The 22,171-nt window shown below is 43.1% G+C and overlaps 1 protein-coding gene across 3 annotated transcripts in view; it reads left to right on the top strand.

Moving 5' to 3' along the window:
- Window positions 1-22,171, top strand: part of PSD3 (pleckstrin and Sec7 domain containing 3) — an 811,466-nt gene that overhangs the window by 730,381 nt on the left and 58,914 nt on the right. For all 3 annotated transcript variants that reach the window (XM_033915196.1, XM_033915210.1, XM_033915202.1), the window contains one exon: window positions 13,242-13,312. In XM_033915196.1, coding sequence (XP_033771087.1) covers window positions 13,242-13,312 — 71 coding nt within the window. The remainder of the gene's footprint in view (window positions 1-13,241; window positions 13,313-22,171) is intronic.

Raw genomic sequence — 22,171 nt, 5'->3', positions numbered from 1 at the left:
ACCAAATAAATAAAAGTAAAAGATGATAAAAGAAAAACTAATATTTTACTCTGCTAAAGTAGGCCAAAATATAATTAACACCAAAGAACTATCGTGTTTCCCCAAAAATAAGCCCTAGTTGGATCGACCCCCGAAGCCCCTCCCGAATGTCCCTGACACTTCCCGATTCACCGGTGGCAGCGCTTTCTCACCCCCCCCCACCCCTATGTGCAGCATCTTTCTTCCCCTCTCACCCATCTCCTTGCACAGCATCTTTCCATCCCACACAGCAGAACCCCATCGATCCTCCCACCGCAAGGCCGACATACCTCGGTTTCAAACAGCAGTGGTGACAGCACTGAACAGGCTGCTTCGCAGCCTTCCCTGCCGGGGCCTTCCCTCTGCTGCATCACTGAGAGAACTCGGGAGTCAGCCATTTCTCCTACCCTGCTTCACTGCTAGACCACCAAGGTTCAAAAGGTATGTTGGAGAGGGGTCCTGGAGGTGGGAGGGAAGCGGGGTGGTTAACAGCTTGCTGGAACAGGACACTTGAAGGATCGCTCCTGTCCCGGCTCACCGCTGGACCACCAGGGCTTAAGACAGGCTTGCAAAAGGCCTGCAACAGTTCTGGGTGGTATGGTGGTTAACAGTTGGCTGGGACAGGACGCAGGATCACTTCTGTCCTGGCTTCCCGCTGGACCACCAGGGCTTAAGGGAGGCCTGTAGTGGGCATTGGAGGCTGGGTGCAGAGCTGGGCAGGAAGGAAAGGAAGGAGGGCTGGGTGCAAAGCAGGGCAATTGAATATATACCTCCTGGTTTATATTCAAGTGAACCTTTTTCCCCCTGTTTGGAGGGGAAAAAGGTTACCTTGGCTTATAATCGGATCGGTTTATATTTGGTTGCAAAGCAGGGCAATTGAATATAAACCTCCTGGTTTATATTCAAGTGAACCTTTTTCCCCCTGTTTGGAGGGGAAAAAGGTTACCTTGGCTTATAATCGGATCGGTTTATATTTGGTTGCAAAGCAGGGCAATTGAATATAAACCTCCTGGTTTATATTCAAGTGAACCTTTTTCCCCCTGTTTGGGGGGGGAAAGGTTACCTTGGTTTATAATCAGATCGGTTTATAATCAGATCAGTTTATATTTGAGTATATATGGTAACTTATATTCTTCCAAAGCTCTTATGAATTCATGGAGGGTAACAATATATTTCTATTATGGGGAATATACCCTGTTAAACTTTGCACAATGACAAATATTCAAATAGAATATTAATATTTCAAGATTAAAAATTTTAAACAGTTTCAAGTTTCAAGTTTATTGGTTTTTGATATACCGATCATAAAACAAATATCTGACCGGTTAACAATTTAAAAACAATTTGTTTAAAATAGAAAAAATGAGAATTAGTTATTGGTGTGTTAGGAAAGTTAGTGAAAACATATTAGACATATACAGACAGACGTGACTGTGAGGGAAAAAGGGAGGGTAGGGAAAAAGTTACATAATATAAGAGGAAATGAGATAGAGGGGGAGGATAGGACATAAAGGGAAAGGGTGCTTGGTATAAGAGTTATGCGCAGGAATATAAGAGAAATTTAGCCTAGAGTGAGTATATAAGAGGTTAGAAAAGATTAGGATTTATTAAAGGCATCTTGGAATAGAAAAGTTTTAAGATTGGTTTTGAATTTAGTTAAATGAATTTCATCCCGAAGAAATTGAGGGAGAGAGTTCCATAGCGTAGGTGCTGTTATGGCGAAATTAGTCTTTCTTGTATAGTAGGATTCTTTTAGGGAGGGGATGAAAAGGAGTTTTTGGTCCGTAGATCGTAAGATACGGGGAGAACTTTGAGGAATTAGCAATTTGTCTAAAAATAGGGGCAGATGAGAAAGTTTGATTTTGAAGGAGAGTAGTAGTAGTGTGACTGGGAGCCAATGAGCCAATGAGCCTCTTTAAGAAGTGGAGTAACGTGCTCGAATTTACCTGTTTTGTAAATGAGTTTAATAGCGGTGTTTTGTATTATCTGCAAACGGCGTAGTTCTTTTTGGGGTAGTCCATTTAGTAATGAATTGCAGTAATCTAAATTGGAGATAACTAATGAGTGAATAAGGGTATTGATCGAATCGGTATTTAGGATAGAGGTAAGTGAACGAATAATACGAAGTTTAAAGAAACAAGTTCTTACTATTGTACTTATGTGATCATGGAAGGTGAGATCTCTGTCTAGAGTGACGCCCAGTAATTTTATTTTAGTATCCATATGTAAGGGAGTGGATTTAATGTAGATAGTTCCAGGCAATGTTTCGGATTTTTTAATAGGAAGGAGTAAACCACGAGATTTAGAAACATTAAGTGAAAGTTTATTGGAAAACAGCCAATCACTTAAGACGTCTAATTTAGAGTTAAGATCATTAATATCCGATGAATTGGAAGTATTAATGGGGTACAGTAGCTGGATATCGTCAGCATAAGCGAAGATTGAAAATCCTAGTGATTGAGCCAAAGAAAGGAGAGGGGAAAGAAAAATGTTGAATAGAAGTGGGGATAAGATAGAACCTTGAGGAACTCCAAAGTTTTGTGTTACTGAAGAAGAAGTTTGGTTTTTTACATGAACTTTGAAGTTGCGTTGATGAAAATAAGAAACAAACCAATTGAGAGCAGGACCTGTGATGTTGCAGTCTGCTAGTCTAGATAGGAGTAAAGAATGGTCAATGGTATCAAAAGCTGAAGATAAGTCAAGTGAGATTAATATAACTGATTTTAGATGATCATGAGAATATTGTATAGTGGAGATGAGACCTAATAATGATAATTCTGTAGAATGAGAGGTTCGAAAGCCAGTCTGATAGGGATGTAGCGCATGTGTTTGATCAAAGAAGTCTGATAATTGAGAATGAATCACTTTTTCAGTAAGTTTGGAAATGAAGGGCAAATTAGCAATAGGACGATAATTGTTAGGTAAAGAAGGATCAGAATTATATTGTTTCAATTTCGGAAAGACCAGTGCTGATTTCCATACTGTAGGAACGCAACAGTCAGAAAAGGATGTGGAAATCATTTCCCTTATATAGGGTCCGAAGAAAGAAAAAAATTTTTTGATAAGATGAGGAGGAAAACTTTCAGTAATGTTGTTAGGTAAGTTGATAGATTGTAGAATAGTGGATAGTTGTGTTAGTGAAGGTACTTTGAAGTTTGAGAGAGAACTGAGAGGTAGAAAAGTTGAATCATTATTATTAGAAACCTTAAAAGCAGGAGGGGAAGGTCCAAGATGGGTGCGAATAGTAGTGACTTTGTTGTCGAAGAATAAGGAGAGTTCATCGGCAGATGGTATATCTGAGGCGGGAGGAGGAAGTTTTTTTTTAGAATACTTAGAGAGAGATTGGGCAATACTAAAAAGAGTGGATGAATTGCTAGAAGTAGAGATGAGTTTTGAGTAGTAGTCCTTTTTAGTCTGCTGAATGATCTTTTTATAGTGAGAGGATTTTTCTTTAAAAGAAAGAAGGTGTATGTTAGAACGAGATTTGCGCCATTTATTTTCTGCAGTCCGGACTTGTCGTCGGAGAAGGATCAGGTTTTCATTGAACCAGGGTTGATGTTTTCTTGAGGAAGCGTTGAGAGTGGGTTTATTTTGTTTGTCAGATGAAGGGGCTAAAGTGTCTAAGAGGGATTTCGTAGCTGTTTCCCAATTAGAAAATTGTTCCGTGACTGGAAGAGAAGAGAAATCTGTGAGATTTAAAGCAAAAGAGGATTGTATAGCAGAGAGAGTGATGTTGTTTAGATTACGAGAAAGTGAGGAATTATTTGTGTGATTAATGGAATTTGAATGTTTTGGAAAATTTGATTGCCATATTATTAGTCTGTGGTCTGACCATGGTACCGAAATAAAATTGAAAGTGTGGAAAAAATGGGTCATGGTGGTAGGACAAAGAATCATGTCTAAAGTATTTCCTGCTGAATGAGTGGGTGTATGAATAAGAGGAGATAGAGATAGATCAGCTATCAAGGTTAAGAGTTCGGAAGTATTAAAGTGATTAGGACAGTTGAAGTGGATATTAAAATCTCCGAGTACAATAGACTCAGGATAAGCAATGTTGAAGTCAGTTAGAGTGGAAATAAGAGATGATAGTGAGTCTTTAGTTATTGGAGGAGGTAAATAGATAAGAAGAAAGTTAAGGGGAGAATGGAGTTTAATAGAAAATTGGAGAGATTCAATAGGAGTGTGAGAAAAGAGGTTAGCGGTATTTATCTGAATAGGGATTGAGGTATGATATATAATTGCTAGTCCACCTCCCTTTTTGATTGGACGGGGTAGAAAATATGCTGTATAATTGGGTGGGCAAGCCTGAGTGATATAAGCATCGTCTCCCTGAGTTAACCATATTTCTGTGAGGAATAAGATTTGGAGGTTATGTTGAGTGATAATGTCATGAATTAGATGATGTTTATTTTTTATAGAACGGACATTTATTAGGCCTGAATTTAATGTAAGGGAGTGCTGTGGTTGATTATGATAAGAAGTGGAGGAAGGTTGTATCGGAATGGAAATGAGATGTCTAGATTGAAGTTTGATTTGATTTTTGCAAGCTGTAGGGCTGATATAGCGACGGCCCCAAATAGTAGGAATGGAAGACATTATATTAGGGGTTGTGAATGAGAAAGAACAAAGGATTTCAGAGCTGTGCAGCATTAGAAGAAATGTGGTGAAAAAGATGTATGGTTTGAGAAGACGGTTTAAGAGGGTGAAGAAAGAAGAGAGAGTAAACAGGAGTAATAAGGATAAGAAAGAATAAAGGAGCTGCATGAAGGAGCGCATAAAGGAGCAGGAATATCTTTAAAAGTTTTCTAAAAACAGTTTATTCACCTACTGATCTTATTAAAATAGGGAGATCATTCCAATTAAAGGAGCCTGATAAAAGGAGGATCATTGAACAAATGATCTAATTGGTTTTGGTGAGGGAAATTGAAGATAGGATTGCTTCTGAACAATATGACCTGGTCTTCCTGCTAGTAATGAAATCAATTCTACTAAATAATATGGTACCTGGCCATATAAAGTATTAAAAATCATAGTACAAAGCTTAAAATAAATCCTTGCATTTACTGGCAACCAACATAATTGCCAGCATATTTAGAGATGGAAAAAATTGCCCTTGCCACAGTATTCTACACGGTTTGTAATCTTTTCAAGGTAATATGTAGAAATAAAACAAAATCATAAAGGGGAAAAAATACTTTTTTTATTGAACTAACTTAATGTAGTTTATGATTAGCTTTCAAAGGTGACCACTTCTTCCTCAGATCAGAAATAAGCAAATGGTGGCAAAATCAGTATATATAAGGGAAACATGAAAGCATTTCAGTGGTAGTTGGAGACAAAGAGGTCACAAAGCAGTTTGAATTTCTTTGTAGTAGGAAAGAAAGCCAAGGTCTTTGTTAAGTAGTATACAGAAAGGTGACACAGCAGGTTAAGTTTCTTTCTAGTAGAAAGAAAGCCAAGGTCAATGTTGAGTCCTATCCGGTAGGTATCAAAATATTTTAGCATTTTGATTTCAAAAATCTTATATTCTTGGATTGTCTTGAAATTTCCTTTTAGTATTCTTACTATAAAATCATTGGGGCAGTAGTCAGTTTTTCCAAAGTGTTGTCCAACAGAGGTGACCTCCTGGTTGACATTGAAATTTTAAATATGATATCTGTGTAAATTGATCCTAGTCTTTAGCATCTGGCCTGTTTCACCGATGTAGCATGTTTCTTTGCATTTTTTGCATTGAATGATATACAATATACCACTTTGAAGATGAACGGGTGAAGGATCCCCTTATGTTGAATGTTTTTCCTATATGAGTGACCATGGGATCCTTTGAGATGTGCTCGCACAGATTGCAGATTGCCGCACCGCAAGGATGTGTGTCATTCTCTTCTTTGTGGGTTTGTGTAGGGAGTTTACTTCTTACCAGTTTCTGTTTCAGATTAGGTGGCTGATGGAAAGCCAGCACATGTGGAGCTGGGAATATTTCTTTTAGTAATTTATCTTCTTGGCGTAGCGATTGTAGATCTCTTATAATTTTTCTTAGATTTTCCAGCTCTGAATTGTATGTCACTACCAAGGGGGTTCTTACTGTTGCTTTGTTGTCCTTGTAGCAGAATAGATTTTCTCTGAGTGTTTTAAGGGATGAGGCAATATTCTTGGAGATTGTTTTAGGATGGTATCCTTTCTATTTGAAGGATTCAGTCAGGGTTTCTTGATGTTTATCTCTATCTCTTGGGTCATAAGAACATAAGAGATGCCGTTGCTGGATCAGACCAGTGGTCCATCATGCCCAGCAGTCCGCTCACGCGGCAGCCCTTTTGGTCAAAGACCAGCGCCCTAACTGAGACTGGCCCTACCAGCATACATCCTTGTTCAGTAGGAACTTGTCTAACTTTGTCTTGAATCCCTGGAGGGTGTTTTCCCCTATGACAGCCTCCAGAAGAGCGTTCCAGTTTTCCACCACTCTCTAGGTGAAGAAGAACTTCCTTACGTTTTTACGGAATTTATCCCCTTTCAACTTTAGAGAGTGCCCTCTCGTTCTCTCTACCTTGGAGAGGGTGAACAACCTGTCCTTATCTACTAAGTCAGTACCTTGAATGTTTCGATCATGTCCCCTCTCAATCTCCTCTGTTCAAGGGAGAAGAGGCCCAGTTTCTATAATCTTTCGCTTTACGGTAGCTCCTCTAACCCCTAGTCGCTGTTCTCTGGACCCTCTCGAGTAGTACCGTGTCTTTCTTCATGTACGGCGACCAGTGCTGTACGCAGTACTCCAGGTGAGAGTACACCATGGCTCGGTACAGCGACATGATAACCTTCACTGATCTGTTCGTGATCCCCTTCTTTATCATTCCTAGCATTCTGTTCGCCCTTTTCGCTGCCGCCGCCGCACATTGTGTAGACGGCTTCATCGACTTGTCAATCAGAACTCCCAAGTCCCTTTCCTGGGAGGTTTCTCCAAGTACCGCCCCAGACATCCTGTACTCATGCTTGAGATTTTTGATAACATGCATCACTTTACACTTATCCACGTTGAACCTCATCTGCCATGTCGATGCCCATTCCTCAAGCCTGATTATGTCACATTGTAGATATTTGCAATCCCCCTGCATATTCACTACTCTGAATAACTTCGTGTCGTCTGCAAATTTAATCACCTCGCTCGTCGTACCTATTTCCAGATCGTTTATAAAGATGTTGAAGAGTACAGGTCCAAGCACCGATCACACTTTGGCCAAAGTAATTACACTTTTCATAAGCAAACTAGAGTTTTGGGCATTGAATTAGATAATCTATTAATCTTGAAGCATCAAGTTAATCTGGTTAGTAAAAAAATCATTTAGGAGTAGTTCAGAAATATTTTGATAAGTCAGTTTTTACACTTGTGGTTCAATTGCTTATTCTATCCCAGATAGACTACTGTAATATTATTTATTTAAGATATGCTAAAGGACTTACAAAACCAATAGTTACATCAAGGAGGGACTCGGCATAAGGAAGGCCTTGGATCACGCCTCTGAAGATTTTTCATCATGGCAAGGCTCCTTCAGATAATGTAGGTGCGAGGAGAGGTGACGCTGACCCTTTGGAGGTTGCTACCACTATCACTGTACCCATGGGGTGAGGGGGAGTGCTGGCTGGCTCCAAAGCTGGAGCTGAAGTGAAGGGAGAGGTGCCAGACCTGCCGCTGGGAGCAGGAGAGAAGGCAGAGATACCTGATTCATAGCTCAGAGCTGGAGGGAAGGGAGAGAGATGTTAGGCCTAGGGAGGGGGGTCAGAGGGAAGGAAAAGAGATGCTGTTCCTTGGGGAGTATTGAGGGTATGGAGAGAGGTACTGGACCGCAGGGGGGGCCTGAAGGGAAGAGTAAGCTAGGTGTTCAATCCATGGTAGAAGTCCTGAGGGAAGAGAGAGTTGCTGAACCTGCAGGAAGGAGGAAAGGGAAGAGAAAAAGGGATGCTGAACCAAGGGGATGAAGGGAGTGAAATATTTAACACGGCGGGGTGGAAGGAGGGAAGAAAGAGGGTGAGAGACACATTGGTGTAAGAGTGTTAGAGGGATATATACAAAAAGAGGAGAGATGTTGGGCATGGATGGGAGCATAGGGACAGGGACACAAAGGGGAATGCTGCATGGGAGTGGCATATGGACACAGTGGAGCAGTGGCGTACCTAGCATATGTAACACCCGGGGTCCATCATTTTTTGGCACCCCCCCATCTATACAAAAAACATGATTTTTAGTAACAAGCCACACGTCACACATGAGTACCTAGGAAAAGGCAGCATCTTACATATTGCAGTGAGCAGTACATCAATACACCCATTGTAAAACTAAACAAGCCAGACCAGCACAGATCAATCCTACAATGTCAATCCTAAAAGAAAACCATGTCTTTCGAACACAAAGAACACAGAAAACACCTTCGCCTAGTATGGAATATGTCATCACAAACTTACCCCTCCCCCTTTTGCAAAACTGTAGTGTGGATTTTAGCCACGGTGTAACAGCTCTGACGCTCATAGAATTCTGAGCATCAGAGCTGCTACCACCACGGCTGGTGCTAAAAAACGCTCCACAGTTTTGTAAAAGGGGGGATAAAATAGAAAGACAAAGGTTAAATTGAACCAGCAAGAAGCTGGACTTTGCATAAAATGCAACACCACAGAAACAGTGACATATGTCTCCTAAAGCAATAAATAAATAGAAACTTTTTGTTCTACCTTTGTCTTCTCTGGTTTCTGCTTTCCTCATCTTCTTGTTACTGTCTTCCTTCCATCCACTGTCTGCCATCTCTTTGCCCCTCCCTATATGCCATCTTCTCTCCTTCTATGCCCCTTCCAGAAACTGTATGCCTTCCCCTTCCATCTCTCCTCTAGTCCCCCCCCCCCCTTTGGTCTGGCATCCATCATCTTCCCTCTGTTCCCTCATGGTCTGGCATCTTTCTCCTTTCATCTCTCTTACCCTCCCCCTTGTGGTTTTTAGCATCTCTCTCTTCTCATTTCCTCCGCTCAGATCTGATATCTCTGTCTCCTTCCCCATTCTCTGGCATCTCTCTCTCCTCTCTCTCTTCCCTTTCCTTCTCTGGTCTTCCTTCTTTAGTTTCTGCCACCGTTTAAATTAAATTCTTTCTTACTATGCAGTCCTCAGTTTCCCTCTTTTCACTATGTCTACCCACAGCATGCCACACCTTTCCTTCACCCCTCCACTATCTCACTAACTCTGTCTTCTTCCCCCATCCAGCATATGTCCTTTTTCTTTATCCCTCCTTCCATCCAGTATGTGTTCTCTTTCTCCACTTCCATTCAGCATTTACGCTCCCTTCTCCATCATCTGACCTCTTCTCTCTCCCCTTTCTACCCACTTCCATCATCTGCCCCCTTCTCTCAATCTCTCCATCCACCACAGGCCCATCTTTCTCCCTTCCTCACCTTTCGGATTTTAGCAACAAGATCTGTAACGCGCCCCCTCCCCCGGACAACAGGCCCGGTCCGACAAACCTCCCTGCCCTGTGGCCGGCGATGTCTAAACTGCCTTCTTACAGCAGCCGGAGCGTTGTAGTTGCAAATGGCTGCCGTAAAGGTCGTCTCTGATGCAACTTCCGGTTGTGTCAGAGATGTCCTTCACGGCAGCCACACGCAGCTTCAACGCTCTAGCTCAGGGGTGCCCAAACTTTTTGGGCTTGCGAGCTACTTTAAAATGACCAAGTCAAAATGATCTACCAACAATAAAATTAAAAAACACAAAGCACGCTATACGCTGAGAAAATGTTAATTATCATTCCTATTCTGGGTTTTTTTCAAAGAGATGAAGGCAGATGACTCTATGCATTGTCACCTCAGTAACAACTATACAAAAATAGACAAATATACCCCCCTTCCTTTTTATTAAACCACAATAGCAGTTTTTAGCGCAGGGAACTGCGCTAAATGCCCAGCGCTGCTCTCGACGCTCATAGGCTCCCTGCGCTAAAAACCACTATTGCGGTTTAGTAAAATGGGGCCATAGAGCAAAATATAGACAGCAGATATAAATTCAGACACATTTTGATCACTAAATTTAAAATAAAATCATTTTTCCTACCTTGTCTGGTGATTTCATGAGTCTCTGGTTGCACTTTCATCTTTCTTCCCTTCTTTCAGCCTGTATGCTTCCTCTCCTCCAGACCTCATTCCCTCCCCTAACTTTTTCTTCCTCTCTCCCTGCCCTTTCTTTCTTTTTTCTCTCTTGATGCCCCCTTTCTTTTTTTCTGTTTCCCTTCGGTCTCCCTGCCTGCCCCTTTTCTTTCTTTCTCCTTACCCTCCACAAAGCCACTGCTGCCACCATCGGGGGAAACAGGCCCCAAAGCCACCGCTGCGGCTGCCCCAAGCTTTCTCCGCTTCCCACCGTCGGGTCGACCAGCATTCCTCCCCCCGAGGTCAATTCTGCCATCGGAGAGGAAGTTCCACCCTGCCAGGCAGTGATTGGCTGGCCCGAACTTCCTCTCCGACGGCAGCCTTAGGGGGGGTGCACAGCCGGCCAAGTCCGGAAAATGGTTGATCGCCAAGGCAAAGTGAGTCTATCACCGGGCTCCGCGATCGACTCACTTTGCCTTGGCGATTGATCATTTTCTGGACCTGGCCGGCTGTGCACCCCCCCTAAAGCTGCACCCGGGGCGGTCCACCTCCCCTTGGTACGCCACTGCAGTGGAGCAATGCAAGACACAGCAGCAAGATGGTTAAACATGAGGGAGAATAGGAACACAGAAGAGAGATGTTGGACTTGGGGGGCCATAGGAACATAGAGGATTGACACTGGACATGGAGGGGATAGAGACACTGAATAGTGTTGATAAGGAGGGCAGGGAGATGGGCACAGGGGAAATACTAGAAAGGTAAGTATAGGAGAAAGAGAAGGGAGATGCTGAACATGGAGAAAAACATACACAGAGATGGAAGATGGATGGTGAGCATGGGAAAAGAACATAAGAATTGCCACTGCTGGGACAGACCAGTGGTCCATCGTGTCCAGCAGTCCGCTCCAAGCGGGGGCCCTTAGGTCAAAGACCAATACCTTAACTGATTCTAGCCTTACCTGCGTATGTTCTGGTTCAGCAGGAACTTGTCTAACTTTGTCTTGAATCCCTGGAGGGTGTTTTCCCCTATAACAGCCTCCAGAAAGGCGTTCCAGATTTCTACCACTCTCTGGGTAAAGAAGAACTTCCTTATGTTTGTACGGAATCTATCCCCTTTTAACTTTAGAGAGTGCCCTCTCGTTCTCTCTACCTTGGAGAGAGTGAACAACCTGTCTTTATCTAAGTCTATTCCCTTTATTATCTTGAATGTTTCGATCATGTCCCCTCTCAGTCTCCTCTGGTGAGTGAGTTAAGAAGAAACAGAAACCAGAGCCTGAGACCAATGTGAAGAATAAAATGACTAAATAACAAAAGGTAGAAATTTTTTTTATTAGAATATTAGACATAACTTATTAGAATAAGTTAAACATAACTGGGGACCGCAAAGCCCAGGCTGTGCTTCTTTAGCTTCCAGCTGGCTTAAGGCTTTCTCTGGCCAGGGTGCAGTTGCCTTAGTTGCATTCCCCTAACACTATTCCTGCCATGTGTGGCTGAAGTATTCTGTTAGTTTGATTTTCATATGTAGTATTCTGTAGTAATTTGGCTTGGTCAGTTTTCTCGATAGTGTAGGGAATATTTGTAAAGGGTGGGGGGGAGGTGGGTTTTGTTGATCCTTGATCTGTATTATTTGTGATTTATAAAATGATAATTGTATAGAATATTGTTTCTTTTTATACTTTAATAAAATAATTTCAATATAAAATCATAACTATTCAAGGCTTGTTTGGATGGGATCAGAGAGAAACCGAGAATCTCGTTAGAATCTCAGAGAGAGCGGGAGCCAGAAGGCCTTGAGCATGCGCAGGTGCTCAAGGCCCAGCAGAGATCAGCGGCAGATAGCAGGCTCTTTCGGCACCGGCACATCCTGTGGGTTGGTGCTGCTGTTCCGGTGTCCAATCGCGGTAAAGGTGGTGAGGGCGGACAGGCAGGAGTGCAATGCCGGTTCTTGGGAGGCGATGCTTGTTCTCGGGGGTGGGGGCTCGCATATCGAGTCAATGCTCAGTTTTCGAGGCAAGATTTGCGAGAATGTTTTGACTTTATTTTGATGGAATTTCATTGTTTAGGTATGGAAAGGATACACTGTTGCAGCATTTTTTCATCTTCCCATATATTTAACACCCAGAAGAATAGTTAGGCAATCTGAAGAAGAGTGGTTTTGATGGACCCTCTGGCCACTTACCTTAATCAACTATGAAACATTCTGTTCAGGGATATATTGATATAAGAGAACCAATGCAGAATTTGCAAACATGGAAGGGAATAGAAGTGGAAGAAAATAAAATAGAAAAAAAAAGGTGAGGAAAAGAAGAGGTTCTTAATAGAAAATTAGAGTGAAAATAATAAGTAATGGGAATGAGAATTTATGGGTCAAGAAACAAATCTAGGAAAAAGGGACAGAGAAACATTTAGTGAGAAAGAAGGGGGGAAGTGTTCAGAAAAGCAGTGGAAGAAAGGTAGAAACAAATTAAAAAGGGAAAGAATAAGAGACAGTGATGGAAGTATTTGAAGAAAAGCAGAGATAGATGGACTTAGCAAGAAAAGAAAACGTGAGGTAAGAGAGATGGATAGTGGTGGTAAGGATGAAATGCACCAATGAAATACAATTTCACATGGCATGTTTACAGTGACAAAGTGGGAAGCTATTAAATAGTGGGTATGAGTATATTCAAGATGTTTTGAAAGCTATACGGTATTTCTTAACAGCACTTTTTCATTTAGATGTGCCGTGCCACTTATTGGGTTATCACCTACACCCCTGAAGCAGGCTTCCCTCTTGAAGCCGAAACACAGATCATGTCTGGTCTGGAAGGATATGAAAGACTGATTATCTCCTATACTTTGTATCTTAATAGATGATTGTGTTTAATAAACTCAATTTTATCTCAGGTTGACGCATACCGTTCCTTCCTCACTTTTTTTGCTCTACATTTGCTGTGGGGTTGTTTGCCTTTTTCTTATGGAGTGCATCTTTATTTGTTCAAACAGCTATTAAATAAAAAAATAGAAAAGTCTGAAACTCCAGTACAAATACATACTTTACATAGCATTAATTAAACATCAAGTAACATTGAAATGTAATGAGTTTCTGAGAAAGTAAGGGTATTTCATTTTTCTTTTTAGCTCCAAGAGGAAAGCGAGGATGGAAAACCTTTTACGCTATATTGAAAGGAACGATCCTTTATTTGCAGAAGGTAAGAGTGTAAAACGACACATGAGGAATTAAGAAATTAGATAGATGTTTTACACTTATAGCGGTACTTTTGGAAACCAGTTTGGCTATATTTTTTTCATCTTTTCAATATAACACATCAAATAAAGAAATCCCAGTCAAAACCAATTTTTCATTGTAAGACAACTTTGTTCAGTACACTGTTAATATCAAGTAGCCCAGTTGTGGACAGTGATTGAATGATAGGCAATGGGTGGAGATAGAACAGGCAGAGAATGGGGGTATACCTTAATTGTATCTACCTTGGTTCCCAGGGAAAGGTAGAACTGAGGGAGGATCTATCTCTATTGGAACTACTATGCAGGTGTAGAGGATGGTTCATGATTCTTTAGTGAATGGGCGGAAGCACTGTTGGTTTAATTCTAAATTTGATCCAGATAGGAGATGGTGAATATTTACTTCCTGGGAAGAGAGGGGTTTGGTATGTGTGGGGCAGTTTTATGATCCTATTATAGGGTGGGTTCAGCCTTTTGGGGAGCTCAAAAGTCATTATGGGTTGGCCTCCTATGATTTACTTCCTTATCTGCTAGTCAGACATTATATTCAAAGTTCAGAAATCTTGAAGAAGCTTCTTCATGGGGAAAACTGCTTTTGAGCAATGGTTAGGTCCCAAACTACAGAAGTGGGTGATGGTGCCTTATAAAAGCTTCAGTGCAAGAAGTGGGGAATCTCTGAAATATATGAAGGCATAAAAGGCAGATATGAGGCAGAGCTTGTCCACTACAGGGTGGAAGCATATCTGCCAGAGTACTAATTCCTTGAGTCTGACTACCACTATTTTGGAAATAGGTACAAGATGCTTATGAGATGGTACTCCAAGTCCACCTACCACTCCCTCGCCCCCCAAACCACTAAATCCATCACCTATCCCCATAAAGCCCCTTGGTACCTTCCACTCCATAGAGACCTGAAACAAAAATGTCGAGCCTTATAGCGAAAATGGAAAAAATCAAAATCCTCATCTGACAGACAGGCCTGGAGAATCAATATCAAACTCTACAACTCAATATTAAAAAAAGCAAGGAAGAACTTCTATGGAGACAAGATCTCCAAATCCAAAAACCAGAATGGCACATTGTTCAACATTTGGCGCTCCCTAACCACTAAAAATGACTCCACCCTTCTTCCCTCATCTCCTTCAGCCGAGGTCCTAGCAAAATTCTTCAATGATAAGATCTCTACCTTAAGGCGCTCCTTCCCGCCCGCAATCTCCTACAATTCTCTGGTGCCCCCCGAACCCAACCCCACCCTAGCTGCTCTCAACCCCATCCCTGCCGACAGATCCTGGACTGTCTTCGAGCTCATATCTGATTCTCAGACCCTTAAACTCTGCCTCAAGTTAAAATCATGCAACTGCATCCTGGACCCATTTCCCTCCTACCTATTTGAGAAAATCCCTGCACAGGCCATCACATCTCTTACCAAACTCATAAATTCTGCCCTAATATCAGGCCTATTCTCCACTGAAATGGGACACATCGCATTGACCCCTTTACTGAAAAAAGCTGACCTAGACCCCTCCATACCATCCAACTACCGTCCAATAGCAAATATCCCTCTCCTCACCAAACTGCTCGAGTCTATCATATCTACCCAGCTCTCTTCCTACTTAGAAAGATTCTCCATCCTCTTACCTTACCAATATGGCTTCAGACCCAACTTCTGCACTGAATCCCTATTGGCCTCTCTAATCTCTAAGGTTCAGCAACTGCATTCTCGTAACAAGTTTGCTGTCCTTCTACAATTCGACCTCTCCGCAGCTTTTGACGTTGTCCACCACGACATTCTAATTTTCCAACTCTCCGAGATAGGCATTAGCTCCATGGTTCTTGATTGGTTCTCCAAATTCTTACGCTCCCGTTCTTACATGGTTAACATGAGCGGCACCTCATCCTCCCCCTGGACCCCGACTTGTGGTGTCCCACAAGGCTCACCCCTCTCCCCAATCCTCTTTAACATTTACATGTCCTCCCTGAAACTACTCCAACTATCCCCCCTTGAAATTCTTTACACTTGCGCTGATGACATCCTCGTCCTCCTTGAGACCGACTCGAACCTCACTAACCTCTCCACGAACATATCCTCATGCATAAAGAACCTCCAATCCTGGGCATTCACAATACATATGAAACTAAACGAGTCCAAAACAAAACTCCTTTGGCTCGGCCAAAAATTAGACCATCTACCTTCCTCCATCCCATTGTCCACCGGCCCCCCATTACAGCTCGAGTTATCAAGCAAAGTTCTGGGTGTCACCTTAGACTCTTCTCTATCCTTCAACGAACATCTCCAATCCCTGGTGAAGAAATGCTTCTTCAGCCTTCACATGCTAAGGAAAGTCAGACCCTATTTTCACCAAAAACACTTCGCAGTCCTAGTACAATCCATCATCCTCTCCAGATTGGATTATTGCAATTCTATCTACCTCAGCCTAACCAAGAAAAGCCTCCACAGACTTCAGCGGATTCAGAACACCGCAGCTAAGCTTGTTTTCGCGAAAAGCAAATTTGATCACGTCTCACCACTCCTGTCTAAGCTCCATTGGCTCCCAGTAATCCCCAGGATCCACTTCAAATGTGCGTGTCTGGCCTACAAGATCCTACATGGCATCCTTCCTGCCGTTATCCCTCTATCCTGGAACTCCCCAACCCCTACTTCCTCCAGATCCTCCCAAATTTTTAAACTATCCTCCCCTTCCATAAAAGGTATTTCCCATGTAGGCAAACTTGGGTCATCCCTCCCCTTTAGAATCACTGAGATCTGGAATAACCTCACCTCCCCTCTCCAAACCTCAAGCTCCCTCCAACTCTTCCGCAAACACCTAAAAACCTGGCTATTCTCAAAACTGTAACACTTCCCCCCTCTTAGGCCTCTCACCTTCCCCCTTTACACCTAACTCTTTAATCTCTCCACTGTAGTTCCTCTCTCATCTTTCTTCCTGTAAACCGTGCCGAGCTCCGCATTCGTGGAGATGGTGCGGTATATAAACCCAAGGGGTTTTTTTTGTGTTTTTTTTAATTATTTATTTATAGAATTTTACAATATCACCAAGCATATACATCTTGTACAGTAAAGTGAGGTCAAACAACATACTAAACTGAAATTCCAAAATTAAGATATATCACAATCATAGTTCAATTGAAAAATAATAATGGATAAATAAAATAATAATATCCTAGCTGATCTCACACTAGTCCTCAAAATTATTGGATCCAAGATTGAAGAGTAGAACAAATGTAATTCAAATTAATTTAAAAGAAAAAGTCCATGTCTTACTAAAGTGCAGGGAGTTAACCTTCCATGGGCGCTGCTGTTGTTATTCCTTTTTCAAGACGTTTCCCCGAGAGAAAACCAATTAATTGAGATGGTTCTGTAAAAATATACTTCAATGATAAATATCTAACCACACATTTACATGGATATCTCAAGAAGAAAATGCCACCTATTTGAGTCACTCCAGGTTTTAAAAGTAGAAATTCTTTCCTTCTTATTTGGGTCTCTCTAGAGACATCAGGGAAAATCTGAATGTGCTGTCCCAGGAAGTCTTTGGACCTATTTTTAAAGAAAAGTTTCATTATCCAATCCTTGTCTGGGGCCAAAGCGACAGACAACAAGAGAGTGGCTGGAACGGCCAGTTCTCTATCTGATTGTTCTAATATTACGGAAATGTCCAGTGACCTCTCCTGGGGTTCTTCAATTTTTTCTTCTTTAGATTGGGGTTTGGCAGGAAGATAATACACTCTTGTAAGAGGAGGTAAGGAACTTTCAGGAATTTCCAATATTTCCATAAAATACCTTTTCACCATTTCTCTAGGAGAAATTGACAGGATCTTTGGAAAATTTATAAACCTCAAATTATTAATTCGACCATTATTCTCCTGCGCTTCCAACTTCTTCCTGAGTATTATATTATCTTTAACCAACAAATCTTGATTTTGTTTCAAAAACATTAGCTCCTTATTTGTATTTTGTGACTCTGTTTTAAGTTGTGACATATCCTGCTTTAGGACATTTAATTCTTCTTTTTGTACTTTTAATTCTTTATCCAAACTTTTTATTTGGGGGTTTAAAGAATTCCCCAAATTCACTACCAAGTCCCATAATGCATCGAGTGTGACTTTAGGTGGTTTTGTAGGTGAAAAAAGTTGTAATGGTGTAGTATCTAAATGTTCTGAAATTAGCTTTACTTCGGTAGCGTCTTGTATTCCCCCAGCCTCTGTTGTCCCGGTCGCAAGTCCTTGCAGAGATAACATATCACTCTGCGTTGTCATATTCGGCGAGCCCTCCATGCTAGCCTCTGGGAACAAAGAAGAAACCACCTCTTCGGGTGCATTCTGGTCCCGTGGAGAGCTAGCTGCTTGCGGCGTTGGTTGAAGGGGTGGCGTCCTAACGTCGGGGCTAAGAGTGACATCAAGCTCAGGGGATCTCCCCACCGTTCCACTCTCCGGCGGTGTCCCCAACGAGCTAGCACCCGACTCTTCTTGCTCCCGTTGTAGGCGTCGGAGAAAATCATCAATATTTACCACTGGGGTTAAGGGTCGTCGGGAGGCTCCTCCGGCGTTCCTTCCCCGTCTTTTTGGCATAATTAAGAAAGGTCTTCGCCAACGTCCTCACTGCATTAGACATGGAACAACCATCTTAGATCCAACTATGGGGAGCAGGATCCGGGTCGGGTCAATTATCCCAAATTAAAAGTTACCTCAATTGGACTCCCGGACTCCTTGTGGCTCCTAAGGGGCTCCCCTTAGGGCACGCCCCTTTGGCCACGCCCTGCGGCCGCGCGGCTGCCTTTTACGATATTGGAGACGGACCCAATGACGTCAGGGGTCCGTCTTTGTGGATGCCTGTCGGCGTTGCAAACCGGGAGGAAAAGAAGCCGCTGATGCTGGAGTCTGAGACCAACCACGAGTCTCCTCACAATGTCCTCCAGTCCGGTAACTGCTCCCAGATTGCTGCAGCAGCGGCTGCCTTTTACGATGTTGGAGACGGACCCAATGACGTCAGGGGTCCGTCTCTGTGGATGCCTGTCGGCGTTGCAAACCGGGAGGAAAAGAAGCCGCTGATGCTGGAGTCTGAGACCAACCACGAGTCTCCTCACAATGTCCTCCAGTCCGGTAACTGCTCCCCATAAACCCAAGGTTTAGTTTAGTTTAGTTTACTCTACCCTAATGTTTTGGCTAAAGTGAGGAGGGTACTTATCTGCACATGTGAGATTATACCAGGGTTCAGGGCTTTTGGGTCTCTGTTTTGTTTTGGAGGGTTCTCAAATAACGTGTAGAAAGATAACTGTTTCTATGGAGGCTGCACTTCTTCACCAATACGAGGGGTGCTGAAAAGTTCTCAGCCCATCCAAGAAAGGAATAACATGGAGTCTTGAAACTTACAAGTTATCAGGAGGAGTTAAGATGGTTTAGGCGGCAGTGTTTACATTGTGGAACTCTAATTGGCGAAAAAGGTTACCTGAAGTGCCTTATTCTAAGAGGAAAGGTGCAGTCCATCCGGGCCTTTCCATGGCAAGGACTTCCACTTTGAATCAGCGATTTATTTTGTAGTTTGCTTCTGTTGGCCCCTCCAGTACCAGAGGGTTTCCCGAGCTTGCACCGGCGGGTGGAGCTGCTGGTGATTTGGGGTTGGGGGTTTCCCTCTCACCACCGTGCCCTGTTCCCCTCGTGGCTCAGTCAGATGAACCCTGTATGGAAGGAATGTCAGGGGAAACCCTGTTTGAAGGGGCAGAGTTCACGAATAAGCAAAGAGAGCAGAGAATCCTGGGAGCCGGTCTTTTGGCTGAACCAGGAAAGAAGAAACCTGCTGTGGTGACTCAAGAGAGCATATAGGAGGCTTTCGAGAGATTGAACTGAACGGTAGCAGGATCTTCCCAGGAGCTGACTAACCTTGTGAGTACTGTTAACAGTTTGGGGAAATCTTTGACTCTTACTAAGTCAGTGATAAAGTGGTTAATTTACAAGAGTTGAAAGAAAAAATGCTTCTAAATAGAAAGTTTGAACAATTAGAGAGCTACAACAAGAGGTTAAAACTACATTTGTTGAACTTTCCATTAACTATAAGCTATGCAGTTCTGATAGTCTCATCTCAAAAAACATATTGAGGAACTACTTACGGTTCTGATAAGGGAACAAAACTAATGCAAATAGAAAGGCTGAACAGGTCAAGACAACTAAGAAGGGGATATGATAAGGATTGAAATGTAATGAGTGAGTAGAACAGGTAGAATAGGAATAGTTATCTGCCTTGTCAAGCAATATTAAGACTAGGGGGCAGACCATGAAATTAATAGATAGCACATTTAAAACAAATCTGATGAAGTATTTTTCTCCCACTGGATGTGTTTGCCTTAAATAAGTTCAAACTTCAAATTAGAAGGGTGTATATTCTCTTACCCCTCCTAACTCTCTTCACAATAAATATTACGTTTATAGTACCATCTAGCACTCATATAAATTAATTATTTCAGGCTTTATGTACTACTTCCTCACCGGATCTTCCATATTTTGCTATTAAATTTATAAATACTTTTTTCCACTTTAGGGCTCCTTTTACTAAACTGCGTTACGGCTTTAATGCGCTACATTGCCCCGCGTGCTAGACCTTAATGCCAGCATTGAGCTGGTGTTTGTTCTAGCCGCGTAGCACACGGTAATTTCCTGCGTGCGCTAAAAATGCTAGTGCATCTTAGTAAAAGTGCCCTTAGTGTATAAATAGTTTAAATACTTAGCTTAAAACTTGTGGTCATGCTTTCAGGGATTTATAGCACCAACATGTTTCACTCACCAACATGTTAACTATTCAGTGGCGGCGTTAAGCGTTAGAAAGGGATATGGTGCCCTTCGGGTGAAACATATTGGCAGTATAAATCCCTGAAAGCATGACCACAAGTTTTAAGCTAAGTATTTAAACTCTTTATACACTAAGGTTTGCGAGTGTTTTGCAAGACGAGCAAAACATTGTCAAAATCGGTGCCTCGGAAACCGAGCGTGCCTCGATTTATGAGTGCCCCCCCCCCCCCCCCCGCGATCCGGCACCCTCCGCTCGCGTCGCACCCCCTCCCCGCCGTGATCCGGCATCCCCCAGGCATCCACCCACCCGATCACATTTCTTACCCCAGTATGGCACCGGCACCAACACACAGGACGTGCTGGTGCCCGAAGATCTGCCTCCTTCGCGCTGGGCCTTGAGCATCTGCGGATGCTCAAGGCCTTCGGGTTCCCGTTCTCTCCGGGGATCGCTCCTGTTAAATATATTTATTAACGACCTGGAGGCGGGAACAAAATGTGAGGTTATAAAATTTGCGGATGACACCAAACTCTGCAGCAGGGTTAGAACCGTGGAAGACTGCGAGGATCTGCAAAGGGACCTAACGATACTGGAAGAGTGGGCAAAAAAGTGGCAAATGAGCTTTAACATAGAGAAATGCAAGGTCATGCATGTAGGGAAAAAGAACCCGATGTTCAACTACAAAATGGGGGGATCACTGCTAGGGGTAAGTAACTTTGAAAGAGAACTGGGGGTGATGGTAGACACAACATTGAAGGCGTTGGCACAATGTGCGACGGCCTCAAGGAAAGCAAACCAAATGTTGGGTATCATTAAGAAGGGTATCACGGCCAGGACGAAGGAAGTCATCTTGCCACTGTATCGTGCAATGGTGTGCCCGCCTCTAGAGTACTGTGTCCAGTACTGGTCGCCGTACTTCAAGAAGGATATGGCAGTACTTGAGGGAGTCCAAAGAAGAGCGACTAAACTGATAAAGGGTATGGAAAACTTCTCATATGCTGATAGGTTGAAATAGCTGGGACTATTCTTTCTGGAAAAGCGGAGACTTAGAGGAGACATGATAGAAACCTTCAAAATCCTGAAGGGCATAGAAAAGGTAGACAGGGACAGATTCTTCACACTGTGGGGAACCACAAGTACAAGGGGGCACTCGGAGAAATTAAAAGGGGGCAGGTTTAGAACAAACGCTAGGAAGTTCTTTTTCACCAAGAGGGTGGTGAACACATGGAACGTGCTTCCGGAGGCCGTGATAGGCCAGAGCACATTACAGGGCTTCAAAGAAGGTTTGGATAGGTTCCTAGAGGATAAGGGGATTGAGGGGTACAGATAGGAGTTGAGGTAGGTTATAGAAATAGTCAGGGACCATTACACAGGTGATGGACCTGGAGGGCCGCCGCGGGAGCGGACCGTTGGGCGGGATGGACCTCTGGTCTGACCCAGCGGAGGCAAATTCTTATGTTCCTTTCTTTCTGTCTCTCTCTCTCCATCTATCTTTCTTTCTTTCTCTCTCTCTCCCCCGCTGTCTGTCTTTCTTTCTGTCTGTCTGTCTCCCTGCCCCCTTTATCTGTCTTTCTTTCTGTCTGTCTGTCTGTTTCTCTCTCTAGTCCCCTGTCTGTCTTTCTTGCTTTCTGTCTGTCTGTCTCCCTGGCCTCCTGTCTGTCTTTCTTGCCTTCTGTCTGTCTCTCTTCCTGGCCCCCTGTCTTTCCTGCTTTATGTCTCTCTCCCTGGCCTCCTGTCTGTCTGTCTTTTTTTCTGTCTCTTCCTGCCCGCTGTCTTTCATTCTCGTGCGCTGCCTGCCTGTCTTTCTGTCTCTCTCCATGGCCTCCTGCCTGCCTGCCTTTCTTTGTCTTTCTCCGTGGCCCCCTTTTGTCTCCCCCCAAAGCAAACCAAGATTTCTCCCTGCCCCCAACACACCCCTCCCTCCAAAGCAAAGCAAGTTGGCCCCCTTTCCCTCTCCCCCCCACTTCCCTGTGCAGCAGCAGCATTTTCCTCCCACCCTTCCCTGTGCAACAGCAGCATTTACCTCCCC

This window comes from Geotrypetes seraphini, chromosome 1 (genome assembly GCF_902459505.1).
Source record: "Geotrypetes seraphini chromosome 1, aGeoSer1.1, whole genome shotgun sequence".
NCBI lineage: Eukaryota > Metazoa > Chordata > Amphibia > Gymnophiona > Dermophiidae > Geotrypetes > Geotrypetes seraphini.
This window is presented reverse-complemented; position numbering and strand designations above follow the sequence as displayed.